Raw genomic sequence first — 25,787 nt, 5'->3', positions numbered from 1 at the left:
TAAGTTGTTTAAAAACAACAGTGTAACTTTTCAGAAAATGATAATCTTAACATCTTACAAAAAAAAACAATGAATATTGACTTATTTATGTGAATATATATTTTATTTTAAATCATTATAGTAGACGAAGAAAGCACCATAATTTGTACAGCAAATTTTTTTAGATTCATCTCATCATACTCACCATTTTACCATTTTAATTACATAATTTTACATGAGCTTCTTCATCCTCCCCGGTTATTTTTTCTTTATTTATAACTACAATATAAAGTTATGAACTATATATATTATAAATTAATAATTTATTTACCCTTGAAGTCTAATGATTAAAAATAGAACATAATTTAATATAGATATATGATTCTATTAATAAATTAGCAGTTACAAATTTGAAATTTCTAGAAATATCAAAAGTCGTATGTTAGTTAATTATTTTCTAAATGACATCTATTTCTCATTCTTTTTGGATGAAAATATTTTTGGGCTGCGAGATTTTTCTTTACCTGGCCCACCGACAATTATTTTTGCAGCCTATTATATATTTTTCTTTGGTTTTATAGCGTTCGGATTGGTCCGAGTGGAATATTCAGTGATGTTACGTGATATAAATCAAGGAGCATAGCCAATAGTTTTTTTTCAAGTGACATGCCAGTTTGATAGGTGAGGATTATTTTGCTCATGTGGCACCTCTAAAAAGGCTAGAATTTAGTTTCTTTTATATAGTAGAATGTTAATGAATCATAACGGTTTGGAATTTGGAAAAGTTAAAGTGTTATAATTATGGAACTATCAAATTTCTTATTTGATTAGGTTGTTAATAAACAAGCTAGCCTTACTTAGAAGTCTGCTTCTTTGGTTTTATTGTTTAAGTTATACACTTGAGATTTATTGAAAAGTTTGTGATTAATTTTACTCTTGAAACTTTTTGGGAAGTCTTTATAGATTTTCTTGTTCTTATATGTGTGTTAGTTATTGTTTTTGTTTATGGTGAATTCAATTTTTGTTGTTGATTAGAGTATGTTGTGATAAATTTGATAGCTATAAATAAATAATACCATATAAGTAAAAAACAACTAAAAATGAATATTTTATTTAAGAATTATGCAGTAAGATAATAATTTTAACAAACAAATATTTTATAATGATAATTTATTACAATTTTTTTCTTATAAGATTCTTTTAGAGTTTATTTTTTACTCCATATCTTGATGACTCAAATGAAGTATGCTAATGAAGTCTTCTAAAGATGTATGATAATAAGATATGCAAAAGAAATAATATAAGGTTAAAAATGATTTAAATTAGAAAAATATAGATGAGATAAAAAAGTTTAAAATCACATTTTAGTATACTTCATTTGAAGTTTACTAACCTTAAATTAAAAATACAAATTAAAAATCTATAATTCTAAATCTTACATTTTTTGGAGATGAAAACATTAGAAACAGTACCTGAAAAAAAAAATAAAATTATGAGAAAAACATAAAATAAAAAATTTAAAAGCATATTTTAGTATACTTATAATGAAGTCTTCTTGATAATTATAGTTTAGTAGACTTCATCTACTAGCCGACTTTATCAGAAGTCTACCGTATCGGATAATCGGATCTAAAAAAAATGTACATTAGAAAATTTGAAAATAGCTTCAAATCTGAAACATAGAGTTTAAATTGTAAATATATTTTAATATAAACACAAAAACACACATTTGAAATTTATAGATGTAAATCTTCTATTTTTGGAAGAAGGATTTAAAAATTATGGAACAGAATACCTGCAGAATAAGATAAAATTATAAAGAAAACATAAGACCAAGAAATTTAAAATCATATATTAGTAGACTTTATTTGAAGTCTACTAACATTCACTTGTAAGCATACTTCATCATAAATCTATGTATCGGATAATTTTCAGATCTAAAAAATTTGAACATAAAAAACATGAAAATAGCTTTACAATTTTAAAACACTTCAAAATTAGAATCTATAAGATAAAATAGTAGCAAAGTAAGAATATAGAGTTTGAATCTATAAATTTATTTCAAGATAAACACAAATATACATATTTAAATCGATAAATGTAAATCTTAGAAAGAAGATTACAGGCTGAGGCTTATAGATTTCAAGTCATATGTATAGATCATATTTATATTTCACCTTTGAAAACCTTTCGGGTGCTCACATCTCAAATCTTCTGAGTTCTATAGGTTTCTTACTTTACCTAAACCACTTCACAAATATGAACTTCTTGTGTTGTACAGTTTGGATTTTGAAACCGAGGTTATGTTTTTAGACTTCTGCATGAATCACATAGAGAACAAGGAATTCCTTTTCCACAAGAACAGTCAGCAAGATACAAAGTTACTGATTGAGTTATTTATAGCTTTAATTGCAAGACTTTTGTTGTCTTGCATATTCTAATTACAGTTTCTTCATTATTTATCGCTTGAAGAACTAAGACAAGGACTTGCCAAAGCAAGATATTAAGGTTATTTGAATACAAATTCCAACAGTTTATGGAACATGGAAGTCTTTTAGTTTTCTCTTCTGTGTTATCTATATATCTATATTAAGATGCCAAAAGAACCAATTCTCCTGTTTTCTATAGTATGGTGTGGACGGTAACAGAACAACAGACTATGGAGAATTCATAGAAGCAACAGTGCACATCAACAGACCCAAAGATCATCTCTTCTTATCTTTCCAAAGAGAAAATGACCGTTTAATCTAATTGTTGTGTACCTAAATAAGTAAACTAAAAGATGATCATGGTTTAGTTTCTTTGTACAGATATCCAGATACCATGTGATAGAGTGGCCATGATAGTTCTTAAGACAGACATTATGAGTACGTCTCATCACATTGTAATACATGAGTCCATCGAAATCCTATAGGCCTGATTTCTTGGTGAAGATATCAATTGTTGTATTCCTGCATATTCAGAAGAATCTGTGGGAAAATATTTGAGAGTAAAGGGTGATCATGTAAATCTCTGATTTTCGACTAGAACTATATTAACGTTCAATATGAACCAGTAAGAAAATTATGCAAGGAAAATATATTGCCAATTTGGAAACTTGCGGTGTAGGCGATTTTTTTTTGTTGGATTTTTCCATGAGATGAATTACTTCCAGCGAATCAGTCTTCACTTTCACTTCATTTTTCAAGCACTAACACAAGCACCATCAATGCCCACCTCCCATCTACTCCGGACATTCTCCTTCTTGATGAACATGTAACTCCATCAAACAACCAAAACGATTTATCCAGAACTCTTAAAGCCCCCTAAACTATTTATTCGTTACATTGCAATCTTTTACAAGAGTACTATATTCTATATTTTGAGTAAAAAAAAATTAAAAATATGATATTTTAAATCAAAATTAAGCATTTAAAAAAAAGATTAACGAACATAAAGAAAAAGAAAAGTAAATTAAACAAAGTAGAAAACAACAACAACAACAAGTAAGTTACAAATATAGTTGAACGACAAATGCAAAAACACTGACGAAAACACATGAGCTTACCCACAATAAGCAGAGACACAGTTAATTTACAATATAAACATTAATATCCCGCTCACAAAACGTTATCTCCGGTGTATTAATCTTGGAATATTACACCATTTACGTTTTCGTAGCCACGTGTCATCATTAAAATGATTCTTAAAATTCTTTAAAAAATAAATTGGCCCATATAAATATGTATTATACTTTTTATTAAAATAATTATCAAATTGATTAGTAGTATACAAAATAATATCCACAATTATTTCCTTAAATAAAAACTACGGAAATACCTAATATGATAAATATAAATATAATAATTAAAGATTATGAATAATACATATTTGATAATAATTTATAATTTTTGTACCCTCTTTTTTTTAATTTTATACTATTAAACGGAATTAAAAATCACATTAAGATATAATAAAAATTTAGATTTTTTTCTTATTTGTTATATTTTGAATTTTTAAAACGGTTATAAATTACAAAAATGGTAAAAGTCCCACATTGAAAATTTTGTGATCAATAATTTAACTTTTTTTTATTCAAGCAAGATACAAATGATCGTAAATCCTATGAATATGAAGTCTCATTAATAGATATTCATATTATATATATATTATTATCATTTAAATTAAACTATATACTATATAAAATATATATAAACATGTTAATTTCAAAACTTTCATTGAAATTATTGAGATCTTAATATTTTAATTTTAAAATTTGTATTGAAAAATCTTAAATTAAAAGTATTGTGATTAACATTTTAAATTTTTGCTACAGAAAATATGCAAATGTTCATAAAATCATATGAGTAGGAAGTGTCAATAATAAATATTTATATTAAAATATATTTTATATATAAATATATATGTCAATATCATTAAAGTTTAATTATATACCATACAAAGTAAATAAAAATGATTTTTTTATTTATTTACAAAAACATGATTGTAAATAAACAAAATGTATTGGTTTTGATTTATATGTTTACTTTAATGTATATACTTTTTTGTAAACACGTTATTTTTTAAATAAGTGGTTTCTAATATGTTATTTGATCGTGACAATCCCAGAAATACAATTCTTCAAATCGAAGTGATCTTTAATATTGGAAGCACTATATATATATATATATATTATTTCATTCAGGTTAAATAATTTATTCTTGATTTTAATTTCTAAAAAGCTTTTAATGAAATATCATGACAAGATTTCAATTACATCCTTTTGAGTTTGTTCAAAAAATGAGAGATTTGATCATTCGTCTAATATTTTTTCTCCATAATACCCTATCTAGCTATTATAATTGTAAGAATGAGAGATTTGAATTATTTATTATAAGTTTTTTGGTTTGTCATTTAATAAATCAAAAGTTTCTTAGTATATATATAGTTTACATATACTAGAATGGTAAAATATTATATATATATTTTATCGATATACTCTTAAGTAACTAAACCTCAAAAGCATAGGTTAATAAAATAAACAATTTGTTTTGTTGTTCTAGAATTAGATGATTTCTATACCAAACTGATGAATATATACTAGACATACATTTATATTTCGAGTCTGCACTTATATTATGTAACAATTTAATATATTAGATTTGAACACTAACCTGCGAATAAAGTTTTCTTGTGATTTTCTTCAAAAATTTGATTGTTAGATATGTATCTGGAGTGAAATTAATTTTTACAATTGTCTATCTTTTTAAATTGACACTTATGTAATTCACCGAATTCGCAGAATAAGTTAAAAAAAAACAAAACTCATATCAATGAAACAGAAACGAGACTGAATGCACAATTTTATAGAGGTAGAAAATGAAATCACTTATGGAAAGTCAATACTAAACAAATCGAGAGCATAAACCTAATCCTCTTTCGTCATTTTACAATTGATGTTGCATTTGGTTTTGGTGATTGTGTCAGCATCAAAATTTAATTTTTTTTTTGTGCATATGAAGTCTTAAAAATAATTAAGATGATCTGTAATATGTTAACTCTTCAACAACGATGATACATTTAAGAGACCAACATTTTTATTAGTCATTTTACAATCGATAAAGATTGTAGTGTTTCAAAATGTTAAAACCATTTAATGAACAAACATTACTATAAAAAATTTACCCCACGGTTATCATCTAGTATAATGTTATAAAATAACGTTCACAACAAAATCTCATAAACAACTAATACGTAGCGCGCAAAAAACTCACTAATAAAAATAAAAAAATTCCACACTTTTACTAGCATTTTAAGTTTTCACAAAAACAAATATGTAATCATAATATGTGTTTACAGAAACATTTCAAATTATTGAAGACAAAATCAAAATTACCACCGGTGCTGTTGTGCTCCTTGGTTCGATCCACAGTGGGAGGAATGCTTTACGGCATAAATTGTATCAGCGTCGGCTGGGTCACGAGCTTATGAGGATTATTTGGGCGGAAGGTCCACATATCTCCTGGTTATTAAAAAAATAAAAACAAAATAAAAACAAAAAACAAATGACAGGCTTGATAAAGTAAGATGTAGATATACCAAACAACAATTCAAACAAAATATCAGAACTATTCAAAAAATAATAATATATTCAAATATGTAATCATAATAGGGAAATTGGGTGAGATAACACCCAAAAAAAACATAATTCACTATCTAACTAAAATCTCACCATCTCTCCTATTTTCTCTTTCCATCTCTCTCTACCTTCTCTCTACAAAACTAATTTCTTTTTTTTCTTAGCTATTTCACAAATAAGCCCATCATAATATGTGTTTACAAAAAAATTCAAACTATTGAAGAGAAAATCAAAACCGTGTCATATTGTTTACTAATAAAAAAAATTGTGCTTATATATTTGTTGCTACAAACATTTTTTTTCCGAAACGAAGTAAACACGTATATTTGGAAACATAGTGATATCTTTCTTTTTTTTCTTTTGGTGTAACCGTTAAGATTCATACCAAGATTTTTGAGTTTTTTTATAGAGTTGTTGCAAAAACATCTTATTAAACAAGAAGAACACATTTTTAGTCAAAAAAAAAAAAAACAAGAAGAACACAACAAGAACAGCAGGAAGTAACAAAGGAGATAGAAGAGAGAAAATGAGAAGGCGGATAGATGAGGCTGGAAACCGATGCCTGGACTTAGCTGAAGGGATCTTAACATTTGTTAATTAATAATCTAGAAATTAAAAAAAAAAAACAGAATAAGAATAGGATCTGAGAAAAATAAGATAAGAAGAAAAAAGAAAAAAGGGTTCTACTAATTTGTATTCTATTTATGTTTTGGTTAGAAAATAAAATAAAATAAGTTACTGAAAATGTTCTAAGAGTACAAAGTGTCATATTCCATCTGTTTCATAATAAATGTCATTTTAACATTTTTTCTGTTACATAAAAAAGTCAATTTGTAATTCCAATGCAAATTATACTTATTTTCAACTGAAAATTAATTGAAAACTGCATTGATTTTATATATTTTATTTATCTCATATACTGTTGCTCAGAAAAATGTAATTAATAATAACTTATATATATTTCATCCAGTTTCTTAGTCGGCGTGAAAAACGTTAGGCAATTATTTAGAATTGAGAATTGGAGGGAGTATAAGATAAGGCAATATTAGAATGTGAGACTTTACAAAACTTACATTACCAAGATTGAACCGTTGTCGTAAAGGCCATAAAATTTATTCACGTACCATTGAAGTATTGAACTGCTGTAACACGTTAACATACTTATCATAAAACATATAATATTTTTATATTTATCTCAAAATCAATAAAACTGTTCAAAATTAATTTCTTAATCTTAGATTTTTTTGTTAATGCACTAGGGGGTCCATCCCATCTGTCCAATTTTGAACATGGTTTTTACCAGTCTCGGTTTGATTATGAGCCTTTCCTTTCTGTAAAAACGCGTTGGTTTTTTAATTTTCGTGTATGTACAACATATTTTCCTCTGAGTTTTATAATCCAAGATATACAAAAGTGTAAATTCAAATTAACACAATTAAAATAAATATGAACTTAAAAATACATTTTTCTTCTTTACTTCTACTTTTAATTCATCACAATTACATAGCTGTTTTATTTATATAGATAAACAATTCTTTTTTTTCTTCTCCAAATTCATAGAGGGAGGATGTTATTACATCATTAATTCATCATTTTAAGTGGTCTACCAAATCTCTGGTACTAATCCAGAGCAAAACAAAAACTGTTTCTCTCTCTCTCTGATCAAAGGTGTTAATAACATTGATTGAAGCAGAAAAACAAACCTTTTCGTTTGTCTTCAGTTTTAGCCTTTGGAGTTTCCCCACATTCATCAAGCTTGGTAGCCATCAAAGAGCTTGTTCCAGGAGAATCCGGTGGCAATAGTGAGTTCTTAGAAGCTAGAATCCTCTGTGGAATAGCGGACAAAGCTGGAGATCCAACTTTGGAGAGATAGTTAAGTAGTAACTGAATGATCTGAGTGAAGTTTGGCCGAGCATTCGGATCCTCATTCCAGCATGATGTTACAATGACTCCCAAATCCTCTGGCAAGCTCTCAGCGCTTGGCCTCACATTCTGTAAAAATAAATGTCAAAACACAAATAGTAACGTTATGCCAAGAGAAGCAAAAAAAAAAAAAAAAAGGAAGTGGGACACACTTTAAAGGCGGCTGCATATGCTGCTTGGAGATTGGACATTCCCTCAAAAGGCAATTTGTTGTGTAAAAGTTCCCAGAGAACGATTGCAAAGCTATATGCGTCCACTTTATTGTTGTAATGCTTCTTCTCTCCTAATCGAAGAGTTACCGTGCTGTACAACTAAAACATCCGCAAAGATTGTTCTATTTTAAGTAACTGTAGAGAAGAAATGAACAAAATCTGTGAAATGATAAAAGAACCTCAGGCGCCATCCATCGGTATGTTCCAGTCTCAGCCGTCATCATCTCAGTCAGTGACTCTTCTCTTGCTAATCCAAAGTCTGCTAGTTTTACTGTTTTGTGGTCTGCAGTTAAAAGCAAATTCTCTGCAAGATAGTAGAAAAAGATCTTTTTTTAACCACTCAACACCAAGATTAAATCTAATCATAACCAGAATATTAAAAGCACTTGAAGCGCGTGTGGTGTCAGACAAAAAAGAAAGAAAGATTCTTTGTGATTGAGATCTGAGCATGTGGTTTCCATGAAACAAGGTGTTTTTGCTAATATTTTAAGTAGAGATCATTGAATGATAGAGACGTATCTGTTTAAAGAAATGTTTTTTTTTTTTTAATAATTTACCAGGTTTGAGATCACGGTGAATGATCCCATGGGAATGCAAGCATTCCATGCCACGAGCAATATCAAGCGCAAAACCAATAGCCACAGGAGTCTCCAAACAAGCTGGTCTCAAGTTTACAAGATATTTACGCAGTGTACCGCCTTGAAGAAGTTCTGTAACTATCACCATTACAGGCTCCTTGCAAGCACCAATGAACTGTTTTCACAAGACAAAAAGACATGTAAAAACCTTTTTAAACCCATTACTGAAGCCAAAAATCACTTATAGAGATCTCAAGAAAAAACAGAACCTTAACCAAATTCTTGTGTTGAACTCTTGAGAGCATTTCTACTTCTCTTAGAAATCTTGAATCCCTCTTTGCAATTTCTTCTGGCGTTTCTCCTCTGTGAATTATCTTTATTGCAACTGTCTGATTCTTGTATCTATCTCAGATCCAAAACACAGTAGAAATCCATTAACAAACTCAATTTCAGCATTTTTCCACAAATGCAAATCAAGAACCAAACAAACATTCTCCAATTTCAATCTTCTTACATAGGCAAATCCACAGAGATGTGTTTACTAAACAAGCATTATAAAGAAGAAACACTATGCTTCAGTTCCCAAAATTCAAAATCTCAATAATCGCTTCAGCTGAAGTAACAAAAAAAAAACAAGAAAAAGAAGATAAAGTAGCTTACTTTCCCTCGTATACTTTGGCATGAGCTCCTTCGCCAATCTTTGGGCCCACAAAGAGAAGTTGAGGATCAATTTCCCATTTGGGTTCTAATCGGTATCCATTCAAAGAATCCATAGCAAGCATTTACCCAAGCACCTGATTACTTCAAAGCAACCACATTTTTTCCTATCTGAAAATACCAAAGACTTTCCTTTTTTTTTTCTCACTCTCTCTCTTTCTTGATTTGTAATTCTGAAGATTTAGAAGGGCTCACAAAGGCAAAGAAGAGAAGAGATAAGTAATGGCTAACATGGCCTTGATGAGGCAAAAGCAAGTATCTTCACATGTCCGTAAATTAAGCTTAACCTTAGAGAGAGGAGAAGGCGACACCAGGCAAGCTCTCCCCCAACTAATAAAAGTTATTATATAAAATATATGTTAAAATACAAGAGTAAATAAATCTTTTTTTTCTTCAAAAACACAGTGGATAAGATGGAAGAATCTTTGACAAAACAAAGAGAGAAACAGAGGAAGAAATTAAACGCTTGATCTAACAAGAACCTAGAGGAATTCACTTGCCTCAAACTCCTTTGCGTTTGGAGGTTTGTTTAATTTGTCCTTGATGGTGGTAATAGCAGAGCCTTCATCTTGATGTGGAGACTGCGAGGCAGGAGAGAGAATCTGAGAGACTTGTGACGGATCTAGAAATTTAATTAGATGGTAGCACATAAATGTTTTAATTTAATTATAAGATAAATTTATCGAAAATATAATATAACGTAGAAATGAAAACTAAATTGAAGTAGTTTACGGTAGGACTGGACAAAAAATCTGAATCAGAAGAACATAACCATGCCCTATCCAAAAAAGTAGTATAGAGTCAGAATCGAAATTGATTAAATATCCGAACGGGTTAAAAATTTTGATATCTAAAGAATTGGAACCGAAATATTTCGGGTACCTGAGTATATCTGAAATAGATTTATATATCTTCTTATATAAATATATTTTAGATTTAATATCTACTAAAACATCTAAAATATATAAAATACTTGAAAATATATACAAATAGTCAAAAGTAAATGTCTAAAATAGTTAAAATATACTCAAAACACTAAAAATACTTGAAATATCTATTAATTATCTATCCAAATATTCAAACCAAATCAAATTATATGTTAAGTTTAGGTATTTTGACATATGTTATTCAAATTTGTGTGCAATATATTATTTTGTTTATAGATTTTGAGAAATTTAAAGTATATAAAGAATTTTTAAATTTGAAAAATAATTTAAATTAGTTATCCGAACCCGCAAAGATCCAAACCAAACCCGAACCGAAACTTAGAAATACCCGAATGGTACTGAAATCTTTGACCCCAAAAATCCAAAATCCGAATAGACCCGAACCGAACCCGAATGGGTACCTGAACGTCCACCCTTAGTTTACAGCCAAACAAAAAACCTATAAACCTTTTTTTTTGCTAAGCATCCTAAAATAAACCTAAAAACCTAATATAATAAAAGTAATGCATAATTTTATTAAGTTATTCTCTCATTCGTCATATTTTGAAATTATTATCACTATGTCTTTTGTTATTTTATCAGAATGCTTTTTTCAGTATGACAATTAGGGAGATTAGAAAAAATGATTTAAATTTGGTAATCCTATAAATATTATCTGAGAAGTGATTTTTTAATTTTGTTTATATGTTTTTTCTACAAACATTTTCAGCAAAAAAAATGACATGACACACTGCAATTATGACATGGCTTATGTTTAATTGTGACATGAACAATAACATTTAATGTTAATTTATATTTTAGATAATTTTTTTAAAATATGGTAGTATCTTATGTATCATCATTAAAGTAAATATATTCAAAGGATCGGGCCTTGGCAAATGAGGAATGGCATACGCTTTTCCCATGTTCCTACATAAAATATTTGAGGTTAGTGGGCTTTGACCATCGTCCTGGTCGCTATTTTGGAGGATAATTTTTCAAAGAAAAAAAGGGACAGTTCAGGTTTGATAAGAGATGGATCGGACAAGAGGACCTTATGGAATCAATTGTGACAGGCTGGACAGAAAACCAGGGAAGGCAAATTGAGGACTTTGTTACAAAAATTAATAATTGTCGCCATGAAATTTCCTCATGGCGAAAAAATAATCAGCCATATGGGAATGACAAAATTAAAAATCTTCAACATGCACTGGAGGAAGTTCAAACAGGTAACAATAGATCACAAGAAGAGATTCTTGAAGTTTCCAGGAAGTTACAAGAGGCTTATAAGGATGAGGAGGAATATTGGCATCAGAAAAGTCGGAATATGTGGCACTCATCTGGAGATCTTAATACCAAGCTCTACCATGTTCTAACAAAGTAGCGTAGGGTCCGCAATAAAATTGTGGGTCTTCATGCTGAAATGGGTAACTGGATAACTGAGGAGAATGAAATTGAGAAGGTGGCGGTTGATTATTTTGAAGGTCTGTTTAGTTCTACCACTCCAACAGAGTTTGATAGTTTTTTGGAAAAGATAGTGCCGTCTATTTCCCCCAAATGAATCAAATATTATTGAGAATAACAACAGAGGATGAGGTCCGACAAGTTTTATTTATGATGCACCCGGAGAAAGCGTCAGGTCCGGATGGAATGACAGCCATTTTTTCAGCATTCCTGGCATGTTATTAAGAAGGATGTGGTTGAGATGGTGAATAATTTTTTGGTTTCAGGAGATATGGATCTGCGGTTAAATATTACGAATATTTGTATGATTCCGAAAATAGAGAGGCCTACAAGGATGACAGAACTGAGACCAATAAGTCTATGTAATGTGGGTTACAAGATTATTTCGAAAGTTATTTGTCAACGACTGAAAATTTGCCTCCCACAACTAATATCGGAGACACAAACGGCTTTTGTGGAAGGAAGGTTAATATCGGATAATATTCTTATAGCGCATGAAATGTTTCATGGACTGAGAGCCAATAAGTCATGTCAAAATAAGTTTATGGCTATAAAAACGGATATGAGCAAGACGTATGATAGGATCGAGTGGAGTTTTATTGAGGCTCTTCTTCATAAAATGGGTTTTGATCCTCGTTGGATCAACTTAATGACGGAATGTATATCTTCGGTTCAATATAGGGTCGTTCTCAATGGTCAGCCGCGAGGCCTTATAATTCCCCAGCGGGGCTTACGTCAAGGGGACCCTTTGTCTCCTTATTTATTTATTATGTGTACTGAGGCTTTAATTATGAATATCAAGAAGGCGGAGAGAGTGAAACAATTAACCGGTACGAAGGTAGCAAGAGCTTGTCCATCAATCTCTCATTTGCTATTTGCCGATGATAGTCTTTTCTTTTGTAAGGCAAACAAGGAAGAGTGTCAAATCATTCTCATGATTTTAAAGGAATACGAAGCTGTTTCAGGACAACAAATTAATTTCCAGAAATCCTCAATTCTATTTGAACATAATATCGAAGAATCTAGTCGCCAAGAATTGAGAGATATTTTGGGTATTCAGAATCTAGGAGGAATAGGATCTTATTTAGGATTGCCCGAAAGTCTTGGAGGATCTAAGGTACAGGTGTTTGGTTTTGTTCAAGATCACTTGAATAATAGGGTTAATGGATGCAATAAACCATGTGTTTTTTGAATGTCCTCCAGCACGTCAAGTGTGGGCATTATCTAAAATACCATAGAATCCCAATTTTTTTCCTACAAGGTCTTTTTTGGTAATATGGATCATTTTTTGGAGAGTTAATCCAAAGATCGATGACCATCAATTTGCTTGGATATTATAGTATATATGGAAAGGTCGGAATAATAAAATATTTAGTAATCTGGATACTGACCCAACGGAAACACTTAAATTAACAGAATTGGAATCAACACTTTGGGCTGAGGCACATATACTCACTGATCAAAAGAAGGAACTTCAGGTGCAGACCAGAATCCCATTAGTAACGTCAGGACGTTGGTGCTTTATAGATGGTTCATGGAAAGATAAGAAACTATTTACAGGACAAGGCTGGTATGGTACCCTACCAGATTTTGATGGTTTATTAGGGGCAAGGAATGTAAGGGCATGTCTTCCACCTCTTCATTCGGAGGTGGAGGCTTTGATTTGGGCAATGGAATGTATGAAGAATTTAAGACAGTTTCAGGTTAGGTTTGCCACGGATTGTTCTCAATTGGTGAAGATGGTTTCGGAACCAGAAGATGGTTTCGGAACCAGAAGAATGGCCAGCATTTGAAAGTTATCTGAAAGATATCAAGTTTTTACAAGTAAGCTTCCTCAACTCAGACCTCGAACGGAGAACCGACGGGCGGATAGCTTAGCATGCAGTGCTAGGAAACAACCGTCTTTCGTCGTTCACATGGATGCGGAATTACCGTTTTGGTTTGCAGAATCAATATGAGTCTGTGAATGTCTTGTTGTCAAAATAAAAGTAAATATATCCAAATATAATATCAAATAATATAATAATAGAGATATAATAATATTTTATAAATTTTAAAATATTATTTAATTCTATTTTTATAATTATATAATTTTTATTACCAAAAGGTTATTATTTAATTCTATTTTTATAATTATATAATTTTTATTACCAAAAAGTTCTTCGAAGTTTGATGCACTTTTTTAAAAAATAATTTTACTTTTTGATAATTGTCGAATGGGTCTGATTGGTAATGGCTGTAGCTTTAAAATTTTTGCTCTTAAAAAAAATCTACAGATTTTTTACTGTGGCTTTAGATTTTATTGCTGTAGAATTTTATGGAAAACACTTAAAAATTGCTTTGGATATTTGGCTCTACGGAGCACTTGTACAGCTGTAGGTTATTTCAAGAACTGTGGTTTCAAAAAAAAATTTAAAACTTGATTGCTCTGAATTTGGTTCTTTAAAAATAAATAGGGCTGTGGACAGCAACTACCAATCACCCCCTATATATCAAAGATTAAATTTATTTTAACCAAAATAAAAATAAGTCTAAACACTAATACCACTCGATCGGTCTAAACTGTGACCGGTATCTGTGGACTAAGAAGTGAGATGTTGTCTGTGAGGCAGAGAAAAAAAAAAAGAAATGGCCGGTTTGGCCATCGGTGTTTCTAGCATGAAGTCTGGTGAACGTGCGCTCTTGCATATTGGCTGGGAACTGGGATATGGGAATTTCTTTTCCAAAAGTTCCTCCTATGGCGGACTTGTTATATGAGGTTGAACTTGGATTTGATGAAACAAAGGAGGCAAGTTCTTCTATTTAATATATACTGAGTCGTTTCTTCTTTTCTTACCCTGACAACTCCACATGCTTAAAGCTGACTTGAGAGTTGAGAGGATAGACCTGTACAGGGAAAGGCTCGCAGTGATATGACTGGAGGAAAGGATTGGTGCAGCAGACAGAAGGAAGATGGACGGGAACAATCTGTTTAAAGAGGATAAATTGGAGGAGGCTATGCAGCAGTATGAAATGGTTATTGATCTTTTCTCTTTCTTTCTAACATTTACAGACAAAATATTTGGTTTTCGATCATACTGAGGGAGTCTTGTTTAACTCTTGTCTCTCCTTTCGGGTTTTGATCATGTTTTTTTTTTTTTGTCTCAGGCCATTGCATATATGGGGGACGATTTTATGTTTCAGCTGTATGGGAAGTACCAGGATATGGCTTTGGCAGTCAAGAACCCATGCCACCTAAACATGGCAGCTTGCTCGATCAAGCTTAAACGACGATGACGAGATTGGTCACTGCAACATTGTAAGACTCATCATAGCATTCATCGGAAGAATAAATCATTTTCTGAAAATCTAATCAAAGATGTAAAACTTCTCAGGTGTTGACGGAAGAAGAGAAAGTGATATAATACTAACAGATTTTTCTAAAGTAATGAACTCAATTTATATTAACACTAAATTTATATTGTAAAATTTTTGTGTTAGAGTTTAGAAGTCGTTTATTGGAGATGACGACATATTGTCTATGTGTGTCGTTAAGAGTCTGATTATCCAACGTATTATTTCACTATTTTCTTTGCATATTTTAGCTTTCTAGGATTATAGAGCGTTCTCGTTCTCGACATGGAAAATGAAATAACAAGAGAAAAGACATCAGAAAAGTATCACACGAACACAAAACTTTTCCTATCCCCATATTCCAAACCGTGTATAATAAACATAACCCTTGTACAAACTTTTTATTTTTGTAAAGAAAAATAAAAATGGGATTTTTGCCAAAACTAACCCACAACTTGATTTTAATCCCAAACCTATACCCAAACTTGAATCAAATGCAAAACTAACCTAAAAGCCTAGTGAAATTACAGCTCAACCCCTTGTGACCAAACAAAAAAACAGAAGCCATTTTTACGAATATAGCCCCAGTAAATCGCCTGAGTCGTCTGAGATGTTGGAAGTCGTCTGGACGACTGAATTGTAAGTCGTCTGGTACCAGTTTATTTTAAAAATAATTTATAAATCTTGTAAAAAAATATTTTGATGCGTGAAAAATAAAAATCAAGTAATTATAAACAGTTTTAAGTGATATAAATTAAGATATGATAAAATTGATTTGTTTCGAAGATAGATGAGTGGAAGTAGTGAATCATGAAATACTTTGGTTTAGGAGTTTGACAAACATATGTTGTAGTATTGTATGTATTGTTAGGGTTAGATTTTGGAAAACTAAAATGTTTTTTTCAAAAATTAGTTTTCACCTATATGTGTTTATTTCTGTGTATAGTAAACACTTTTCAAGTTTGATTTGGTTTTATGAAGTGTTTAATTAGATAATTAAGTTTAGGGGTTATGTTTAGGGTGTGGACGAATTATATTTCAGTCGTCTGTTGAATAATTTACCCGGACGACGTATATTTCAGTCGTCCACATCGTACCGAATCTTTAATTTTACCAATGTACGTTTTAACCTAACCGGATCATTTTACTCGGACGACTTACATTTCAGTCGTCTGGTGAAGAAATTAAAACAGACGACTTACATGTAAGTCGTCTTGTAAGTCGTCTGGAAAGTCTTCTATTTTAGTTTCCCGCTAAAAATATTTAATTTCCCACTAAAAATATTAAACTCTTCTGGACGACTTACATGTAAGTCGTCTGTTTTAATTTCTTCAACAGACGACTGAAATGTAAGTCGTCTAGGAAGTCGTCTGAGTCAAAAATATTTAACCTAATTGGATTTTTTGTCTCCCTATATAAAGAAAAATTTACACATTCTCTCTCCTCCTCTCAAATGGCTGCAACAAAAATGTAATGTTCATCATTCTAAAACTCTCCAACCTCTCTCTAATCTCTTTGACTTGAAAACACCAAACTTTATATGAATTTTTCAGGTTTGTCTCATGTATTTCTTACTAATCTATCTCTTTTGCAGGTTTTTAATCAAATGGTACTCATCTTCCACTAATTTAAAGGTAGATCTATTAATTTTAGATATGTATTTTTGTGTGTTCTATAAATGTAGATTTATCTAATCTTGCACTCATTTTCTCTATTTTTAAGTCATTTGAACGTTTTTGGATATGCAGGTTTTTCAGATCTGGATTTGATATGCAGGTTTTTCAGATCTGGAAGACTTCTGAGATGACTTACTTGTTAGTCGTCTGGAAGTCGTCTGGACTTCTTGGAAGTCTTCTGACAAAGTCGTCTGGACTTCCAGGAAGTCGTCTGGACTTCCAGGAAGTCGTCTGGCCTTCCAGGAAGTCGTCTGGATTTTTCTGAGCGTTTTGGTAAGTTCTTATGTCTGATTTTTCTTCATTTGGTATCTTCTTGTTGTATAAAGTTCTTACTTTTTTCCCAAACTAAAACTCTCCAAACCCACTCTAATCTCTTTGACTTGAAAACACCAAACTTTATATGAATTTTTCAGTTTTGTCTCATGTCTTTCTTACTAATCTATCTTTTTTGCAGGTTTTTAATTAGATGGTACTCATCTTCCACTAATTTAAAGGTAGATATATTATTTTTAGATATGTATTTTTGTGTGTTCTGTAAAGGTAGATTTATCTAATCTTCCACTCATTTTTTTCTGTTTTTAAGCCATTTGAACGTTTTTGAATATGCAGGTTTTTCAGATCTGGATTTAATATGCAGGTTTTTTAGATCTGGAAGACTTCTGGGACGACTTACTTGTTAGTCGTCTGGAAGTCATCTGGAAGTCGTCTGAAAGTCGTCTGAACTTCCTAAAATTCGTCAGGACTTCCTGTAAAGTCGTCTGGAAGTCGTCTGAACTTCCTAAAAGTCTTCTGACAAAGTCGTCTGAACTTCCTGGAAGTCGTCTGGACTTCTTAGAAGTCGTCTGGACTTCTTAAAAGTCGTCTGGTCTTGTCTACTCAAGTGGAATCCAAGCTTGTCTTTGTAGAGGAATGATCTATAATAGTTTTGTTTGTGGTCTGTTTTGTGAATTGCATGTCTACTCTTTTAGTTGTGATTTTTTTGTAAAATCAGTAATAATGTTTTCCAAGATGTATTAAATGTGCTAACAATGTGTTTACACATTTACAAATCAATGAAATAATAGACTTCAGTAGCCTTTTTCTTATCTTTGGATCTCTCATATGCAATAATAAACTCCAATGGCCTTTTCTCATCTTAATAAACAAGAATGTTGGTAGCTTCATATTGATACAACATTTTAAGAAGCATTTAACCCTTCTTCCAACTCATAACAATAGTCATCATTATTGTCTATAACAATAATACTTAAGAGATGAAAACAAACAATAGTAACTAGTCAAAGCATATCATATTTTTTATAAGTTTGCGTTGAAAAACTTAGTCAAATTTAGTAAAACTAAGGGAGAGAACATATTTTGTAAATATGAGTTTTACATATCTTGAAGTTACTTATCACTCTTAAAAATACAAGTTATTCAAAAACTAACGTAGAAGACTTAAAAACTAGCGGAGAAGACGCGGACGACTTCAATCTAAGTTGTCCAGACGACTAAACTATACGTCGTCTGGTCAACGCAGAGGTTATTTTTGCAATTGACTTTGAAATCTGTTATTTCGGACGACTGAAAAATAAGTCGTCTACTATTGTTTGGTTAAAAAAAAACTCCAAAAAAGCTAGACGACTTACATTTCAGTCGTCATAGGTTAGTTTTGCATTTGACTGGATTATTTCAGAAGTTTGACTTTTCTGGACGACTTACATTTCAGTCGTCTAGTGAAAATTAAAATAATAATATTTTTTTTAAAGTAGACGACTTACAGTTAAGTCGTCATAGGTTAGTTTTGCAATTGAAAAAAAAAACTTCAAGATTTAATTATATACAGACGACTTATAATTCAGTCGTCCACGAGACGACTGAAATGTAAGTTGTCCAGGATTTACGTGGTTTGACCAGAATCTCGGAAAAAAATCCTCGACGACTTACAAGTAAGTCGTCTGGTGGACGACTGAATTATAAGTCGTCTGTGTATAATTAAATCTTGAAGTTTTTTTTTTCAATTGCAAAACTAACCTATGACTACTTAATTGTAAGTCGTTTACTTTTTTAAAAAATATTATTATTTTAATTTTCGACAGACGACTGAAATGTAAGTCGTCTGGGGAAGTCAAACTTCTGTAATTATCTAGTCAAATGCAAAACTAACCTATGACGACTGAAATGTAAGTCGTCTAGGTTCTTTGGAAATTTTTTTGAAACCAAACAATAGTAGACGACTTAACTTTCAGTCGTCTCAGGTTACAGATTTCAAAGTCAATTGCAAAAATAACATTTGCGTTGACCAGACGACTTCCAGGTAAGTCGTCTACAGCCAGACGACTTCCAGGTAAGTTGTCTACAGCCAGACGACTTCCAGGTAAGTCGTCTACAGCCAGACGACTTCCCAAGTAAGTCGTCTGACGAACAGATCTGGAAAAAAACTCGATGTCATACCTTAAATTGGTGAGATAAGTTCCTTAGCATACATAAGGCTTCTCCAAGCACACAGAATCACAAACGAAAGTCACCCACCCAGAATCGTTAGCTTCTATGACTCTATGAACCATAAAAATTTTAGAATCAAAATCTTGGGTTTTTTTAGCTCATTGTAGAGAGAAAGTGAGAGATATGTTGTGTTTAGTTCACAAGAATGAAAAAAGAAGAAGGGTAAATCGATTTTGGGAGCATTAAGAGCTTCAAATTGGTTGTTCATGGTGGTTGTGGTATTGATGACAATGACAATCTTGTAATTACTTGAAGATGATGAGGGTGAGAGAGTAAAGATGTCATTTTCGAAAAAAAAAAAAAATTGATGGCATTTTCGTAAATTATATGAACTTGTGGGGTGAATAGGGCAAAACCAATTTTCAAAAAAAAAGAGGTTAGTTTTGTGTTTGACTTTAAGTTGTAGGTCAATTTTGCAAAAAAACCAATAAAAATTATTATAAAAATATTTAAATATATACAAAATTCAACTATTTATTATATATATATATATAAATATCAATAACATATGATTAATACAATGATATTTAAAATTTAGTTTCGTATACAAAATATGCATTTTGATTTTTTATTATAACTTTAAAATATACATTTTTAGATTGATTTTCATATTTTAATTTAACCTTATAAGGTTTGTCAAATGAAAGGTTTTATATTTAAGGTTTACATTCAAACAAAAATATCAAAATATATATATATTTTGTACTTGATGTTTATTGTAAATGAAAGATTTAAATTTCAATACAAAAGAAATTTAAATTTAAATTTTGATTGGTTAATAAAGAATGAGAAAGATCACTATCAAACTCAATATGAACCACTGATAAAGATATGATCTAACGCCCGAGGTTAGCTTTCAACCTTTTTGTTCTTTTTATCTCTTTTATCCTCTCTTTTTTTTTGTCAGCCGCTTTTATCCTCTTCTATCTCATAAAAAACAAATCAAATAAATTGTTGTTTATGCTCATTTTTTTGTTTCTTTAAATTTATTATTTTAATTAATATTGTATTATAATATAATTAACCCAAAAAGATATAAGAAAATACAAGTCTTTACCTGAAAAACCAAAAACCTAAAGAAGTGCGACTCAGAAAAAAACAAACAGACCTAGAGCAAGATATGAAATCTAAGAGAAAGAGTCACAAATGAGGGAAAGAAGATAATAGAAGCATGAAGCCCCACTCCGACGAACATGATTGAATAGCAAATCATGATGTCACCGTTACTTCATGGCGGACAGTGTGTTCGGATCCGGCCGACGGTCCATCGAGGGTTAGTCTAAAGAGCTAGAGCCAACCTCGCAGAGCTAGAGCCACCGACGGTTGTCACCCAAACCACTTAAATACGTTTTTTCATGCGAACTGGGTCGACCCAACAAACCTTGGTCGAACCTAAATAAAATGATAAAACATTTGATCAAAGGTCGAATCTTGATTTTTTGAGGATCAACAAACCGCTGTGGACCGTCACTGGTAGTCTACAACGGTTAGGAGACTGGGATGCTAGTTGCTGCTAAAGACAGCAACAAGGGTTAGCACTGATGTGCTCCTCATTTATTTTTGTAGCGGCTACATGACACCACTGCCTCTTCCCGATTCCGAACAGGGATATATATTACTATTATATATAAATATTATATATAAATTATAAATATCATATATTAGTACATATTTTCTTCTAGCGGCTTGCACTTGCCGCTATGAAGTTTGGCACTTCTTGGATATTTGCTTCTTGAGAGCTGCAGCGGTTTCAGGAAATCGCTACACCTGCCCACTATGTGTCTACAGCAGCTTATGGTTAGGACTCCTCGACCGTTGCTTCTGGCCTCTGTGAAACTTTGTCATCACTCCGTCTCACGGAATCACCTCTTTAACCTCATTTCATGTTCCAATTGCTCCAAATTCCATGAAAAATATTTCCAACATCTGATAAGACAAATGCAAATACTATAAACCTAAAGGTTCTCTAAATGCATATAAATGAACAAAATGTGAATCAAAATGATGGTTAAAGCAATGTAAAATCTCAAGACATCACCGGTAAAACTAAATCTATATTATTAAAACATGAGAATTTTTTTGAGATCCTCTTAGGGGGTGTATTCAATTGAAAGTTTTAGGTGATTTGTGTCAAAATGACAAATCCACTATTATTGAAACATGAATTTTAAAAACTCATTTAAAATCTAGTGTTATTGAACTTGACATTTTATAAAGTATTCTGAAATCCACTGTTATTGAAAATATTTTAAGTTGTAAAATTTTAAAGTTTTCAAGTGATTTTAGAGTGTTTGGGTGGAGTTTCTTAGTTAAAAAAAATAAAACTCAAATCCCATGATTTTAGGTGATATTCTAAAGTGGTTTAACAAAAATCATTTTATTCTCTACAATTCCTTAAAATCATCTAAAACCTCATTAAAAGTCAAATCATCTCAAATTTTAGATTGAATACATCCCCCTTAGTTCTTTCATATATTCCAACAGTGCCACTATCTTTTTTTAAGGAATATTTCCTTTTGATATTAACCGTATATTTCCTACGTATAAATATGACATTTGGTTTGTTTAGACGTTGGATTGCTAAACGTTTATGTATGTTAAGACAATTTTAATATATACTACCTCTAACGAGTCAACTAAACGCCATAATGTTCTTTTGGTATTGTTATATATAGTTATACAACTATATGATAGTAGTAATATAATTATATAAAAAGTAAACACTCCCATAACATTTTCTATACTGCATGTCCTCTATATACATAACTAGAACTTAACATTCAACATCTATCTAAACTATTAAAACATGATACACCTTTGAATTTTACTATTTCTGCCCCTACCGGTTTAGCCTTTCCTTCCTTTTCATTAAGGGCAGTTTTGACTTTCTGCATCGGTTATCTCTTAACCGTTTTTTTGGTTTGTCATTAACCACGATTCCCTAATTTAATTTCGGTCTGCGAGAAACATTAAATAACCTAATAACTACTTTCCTATTTTTTTCTATTTGTTTCCTTTTTAATATTTCTCGAAATTTTATGAAATGATCATTAAATATATTTGAGATCTTTATATGTATTAAGGCTGGGCAAAAAAACTGAATCCGAAGAACCGAACCGAATCCGATCCGAAAAAGTAGTACCGAACCCGAACCGAAATTGATTAAATATCCGAAGGGGTTCAAAATTTTCGTATCCAGAGAACCGAAACCGAACCCGACCCGAACCGAAGTATTTCGGGTACCCGAATGTATCCGAAATGGATTTATATATCTAAATATATTAATTATTTTTAGATTTAATGTATATGAAAAACATTCAAAATATATAAAATACTTTTAAGTTGTCTAAAATACTTGAAAATATATACAAATAGCCAAAAGTAAATGTCTAAAATAGCTAAAATATACTCAAAACACCAAAAATAGTTAAAATATCTACTAATTCTCTATCAAAATATTCAAACCAAACCAATTTATATGTTAAGTTTAGGTATTATGACATATGTGATATATGGTGTTTTATACATCTTGTATATATGCTTTTAAATTGGTCTTCAAGTCTTTATCGAGTCTTTCTAGTCCTTTTGGAGTCATTACAGGTCTGAAGTTGCATTGGATGAGAGATGGACCAGCTGGAACAAAAGAGGCAGAAAACAATGCAATTTGGTGGTTTTCACGCAGAACAGTCTTGATGACTGTTCTGGATAGCGGAGCAACCCGAGTGACTGTTCCGAGTGAGTGTTCTAGCGGCAGAGATTTTTAAGGAAACTACAATCATTACGGGATTTGCCCTAATTATCCCTATTTTCTCTCCCAGCCGCCTGTGACTTTGATATATCATATTTTCTGTTTCTCTTTACCATTCTGCGCTATTCTAGACAGAAGAAAACCATTGGAGACTTTTGTGCTTTTGGATTGTAAAGGGAGAAGGCTCCATCTCTCTCACCATAGAGAAGATTATCCTCAACCCTCTTTCTATCTCTTTTATTATGCAGTTTCATTCAGGATCTATGTCTTTGATTGCTTGCATCATGATTGAGTAGTGATCTAGCTCGCCTAGGGTTTTTAGGGTGTTGAAATATGAGCTAAACATAGATAAGCTATTCTTGATTATTCTTCATCCATACTATTCTTAAGGCTTCCATTAATCTGATCACTTAATGTTAGATCCTAAGTTCATCGCCTAGCTAACCGCTTAGGAGATAGCTTGACATGTATTGAATGAGCTTAGTATCCCTAATCAGCGAAAGTAGATATTAGGGTAGTAAGTGAACTGATCGGACCTGATCTCTAAGGCTTGCAGTCGTTTCTCATCTCAACGACAGTTAGATGATGGGATCGACCAGCAAAGAGATCACCACCACGACAGTGGGGTGTTCCAGCTGAGTGATCCGAGTTCTACAAAGCACTGCATCGCGCTTGAATAATTGTTTGGCTCTCGCTCAACACCCAATGAAATACCCTAGGCTAGCTTCTTGTTAAATTGAATCAAACTCTAGTTTACTTGTTTTCCGCGTCACCAATTGAATTGAAAACCATTTTCTTCTTAGCTTGTCATTGAAATTTATAAGAGTAAAGTGTAGACTGGTCCTCTGGATTGAATCTAAAGTACTATAATCACAACTGTTAACTTGGCAGTAGCAAAGATTCATATTTAGTGTATCAAGTTTTGGCGCCGTTGCGACGGGGACCAGATTTTTTTTTACCTCTACTTTTCAGTTTCATTTTAAGTCTAAGATATCTAACTCGCCTCTGTTTCTTTGTCACAGCTAATGATCCAGGTGCATGACCAGTAGACATACTCGGAGCAACGCACAAGGACCATTGCATCAGCTCACCAACAAAGAACTAGCGAGATTAGAACGTCATAACCGTCAACAACCAAGGCAAACTGACACCACTATGGGTGATCACGCCAATCAAGATGATCTCGCTGCGGCTATGGCACTCATGCAGCAGCAGATGCAACAAATGCAGAAGACCATCCAAGCTCAGCAGGATGCTGCTGAACAGGCTGCTCTCGCGCAGCAGGAACAACAGGCGCAGACTGTTCCAATCGGGCAGAGAAACCTTCCGCGTAACATCCCTACTACGCGCTCTGCCATTGTTCCTCTACTCTGCACCAGGCAGGACTTCGAGATCAAGCCTGCTTTGATTGATCTAGTACAGAGAAAGGTATTCTCTGGTCTCTCTACAGAAATTCCAATGGAGCATATTGAGAGCTTCGAAAAAGTCTGTAGTTTCACTCGCGTGAATGGTGTTCCACCAGACTACATCACGTGCATGTTATTCCCATTCTCTCTTGATGGAAAAGCTGCACGGTGGTTGAACTCTCTCCCTACCGGCTCTCTCACTTCATGGGAACAGGTCCGATCAGCGTTCCTCAGCCATTTCTACTCTAAGGCGAGAACAGCTGCATTGAGGAACAAGATCACCTCCTTCAGACAGCTCACTGATGAGCCTTTCTGCGACACATGGGAGTGCTTCAATGACTATCGCAGAGAATGTCCTCACCATGGATTTGATGATGATTACCTCCTGGACATTTTCTATGATGGAGTGGACTGGAAATACCAAGGTGCTCTGAACTCTGCGAGCAATGGAGACTTCATGACTCAAACCACTGATGGAGCGTTTAAGCTGATTGAGAACATGGCTGCTAGCTCAGCTAATAAGAAAGAGGAGAGTGATTGCTCCATGAAAGGGAACAGTTCTGACACCCAGAAAATAGATGAGCTGACTGCCAAGGTTGATCAGCTACTGAAAAACAGCCAAGGGCACATCTTCAGCATGGAGCAAGCTACGGCCGGACATATTCAGAACCAGAACAAGCAACAACCGCAGAGCAATCAGGAAGCTGTTCCAGCTAACGAGAACAGTCAACCAGATGAGCTGCAAAGTCTGGGTATGATGATGCAACAGCTGTTGCAGGGTCAGCAGGTTCAGGCCAGGGTGTTGAATCAGGTAACCACAGAAATTGACACCAGGATGGGCAACATGTTCACTGAGCTGAATAACAAGTATGACAATCTTGCGATCCATATGAGAAAGATCGATGTTCAGCTTGCTCAAACAGCTGAGAGTGTCAAGAGGCAACAAGAGACGCTCCCTGGAAGAACTGATAAAAATCCAAGGACTGAGCACTGTAATGCAGTAGAGCAGCCGTTTGCTGAGACTATTCTAGTCGCAGAAGAGAACACAGAGCAGTCTGTTAGCTCTGAAGTGATTGCTTCTAGCGAACCTGCTGAAACTCCACCAGTCCGAGTCTATGTTCCTAAGGTTCCCTATCAAATTCCACCTAGACATCTGATGGATCCCATTGGTGAAGAGCAGCTGATAGGTTTTAACAAGATGGTGAGAAGGCTTCCTAAAGAAC

General features: G+C 32.4%; 1 protein-coding gene and 1 non-coding gene across 2 annotated transcripts; both read right to left on the bottom strand.

The window, feature by feature from the left end:
• Positions 1–7,544: 7,544 nt before the first annotated feature.
• Positions 7,545–10,277, bottom strand: LOC106388484 (serine/threonine-protein kinase STY13). The gene is made up of 7 exons (XM_013828561.3): positions 10,028–10,277; positions 9,471–9,857; positions 9,080–9,212; positions 8,790–8,985; positions 8,412–8,536; positions 8,173–8,331; positions 7,545–8,089 (listed from the first exon to the last, which is right to left on the bottom strand). Exons 2-7 carry the CDS (start codon positions 9,590–9,592, stop codon positions 7,769–7,771), a joined length of 1,056 nt encoding a protein of 351 aa, XP_013684015.1. The 5' UTR covers positions 9,593–9,857; positions 10,028–10,277; the 3' UTR covers positions 7,545–7,768.
• Positions 10,278–24,826: 14,549 nt separating this feature from the next.
• On the bottom strand, positions 24,827–24,933 carry LOC125584812. The gene has a single exon (XR_007321720.1). It is a non-coding gene; the product is annotated as a small nucleolar RNA R71 (small nucleolar RNA).
• Between the last annotated feature and the right edge of the window lie 854 nt (positions 24,934–25,787).

This window comes from Brassica napus, chromosome C3, assembly GCF_020379485.1.
Source record: "Brassica napus cultivar Da-Ae chromosome C3, Da-Ae, whole genome shotgun sequence".
NCBI lineage: Eukaryota > Viridiplantae > Streptophyta > Magnoliopsida > Brassicales > Brassicaceae > Brassica > Brassica napus.
The sequence above is the reverse complement of the archived record's forward strand: the minus strand, read 5'-3'. Positions and strand labels throughout refer to the sequence as shown.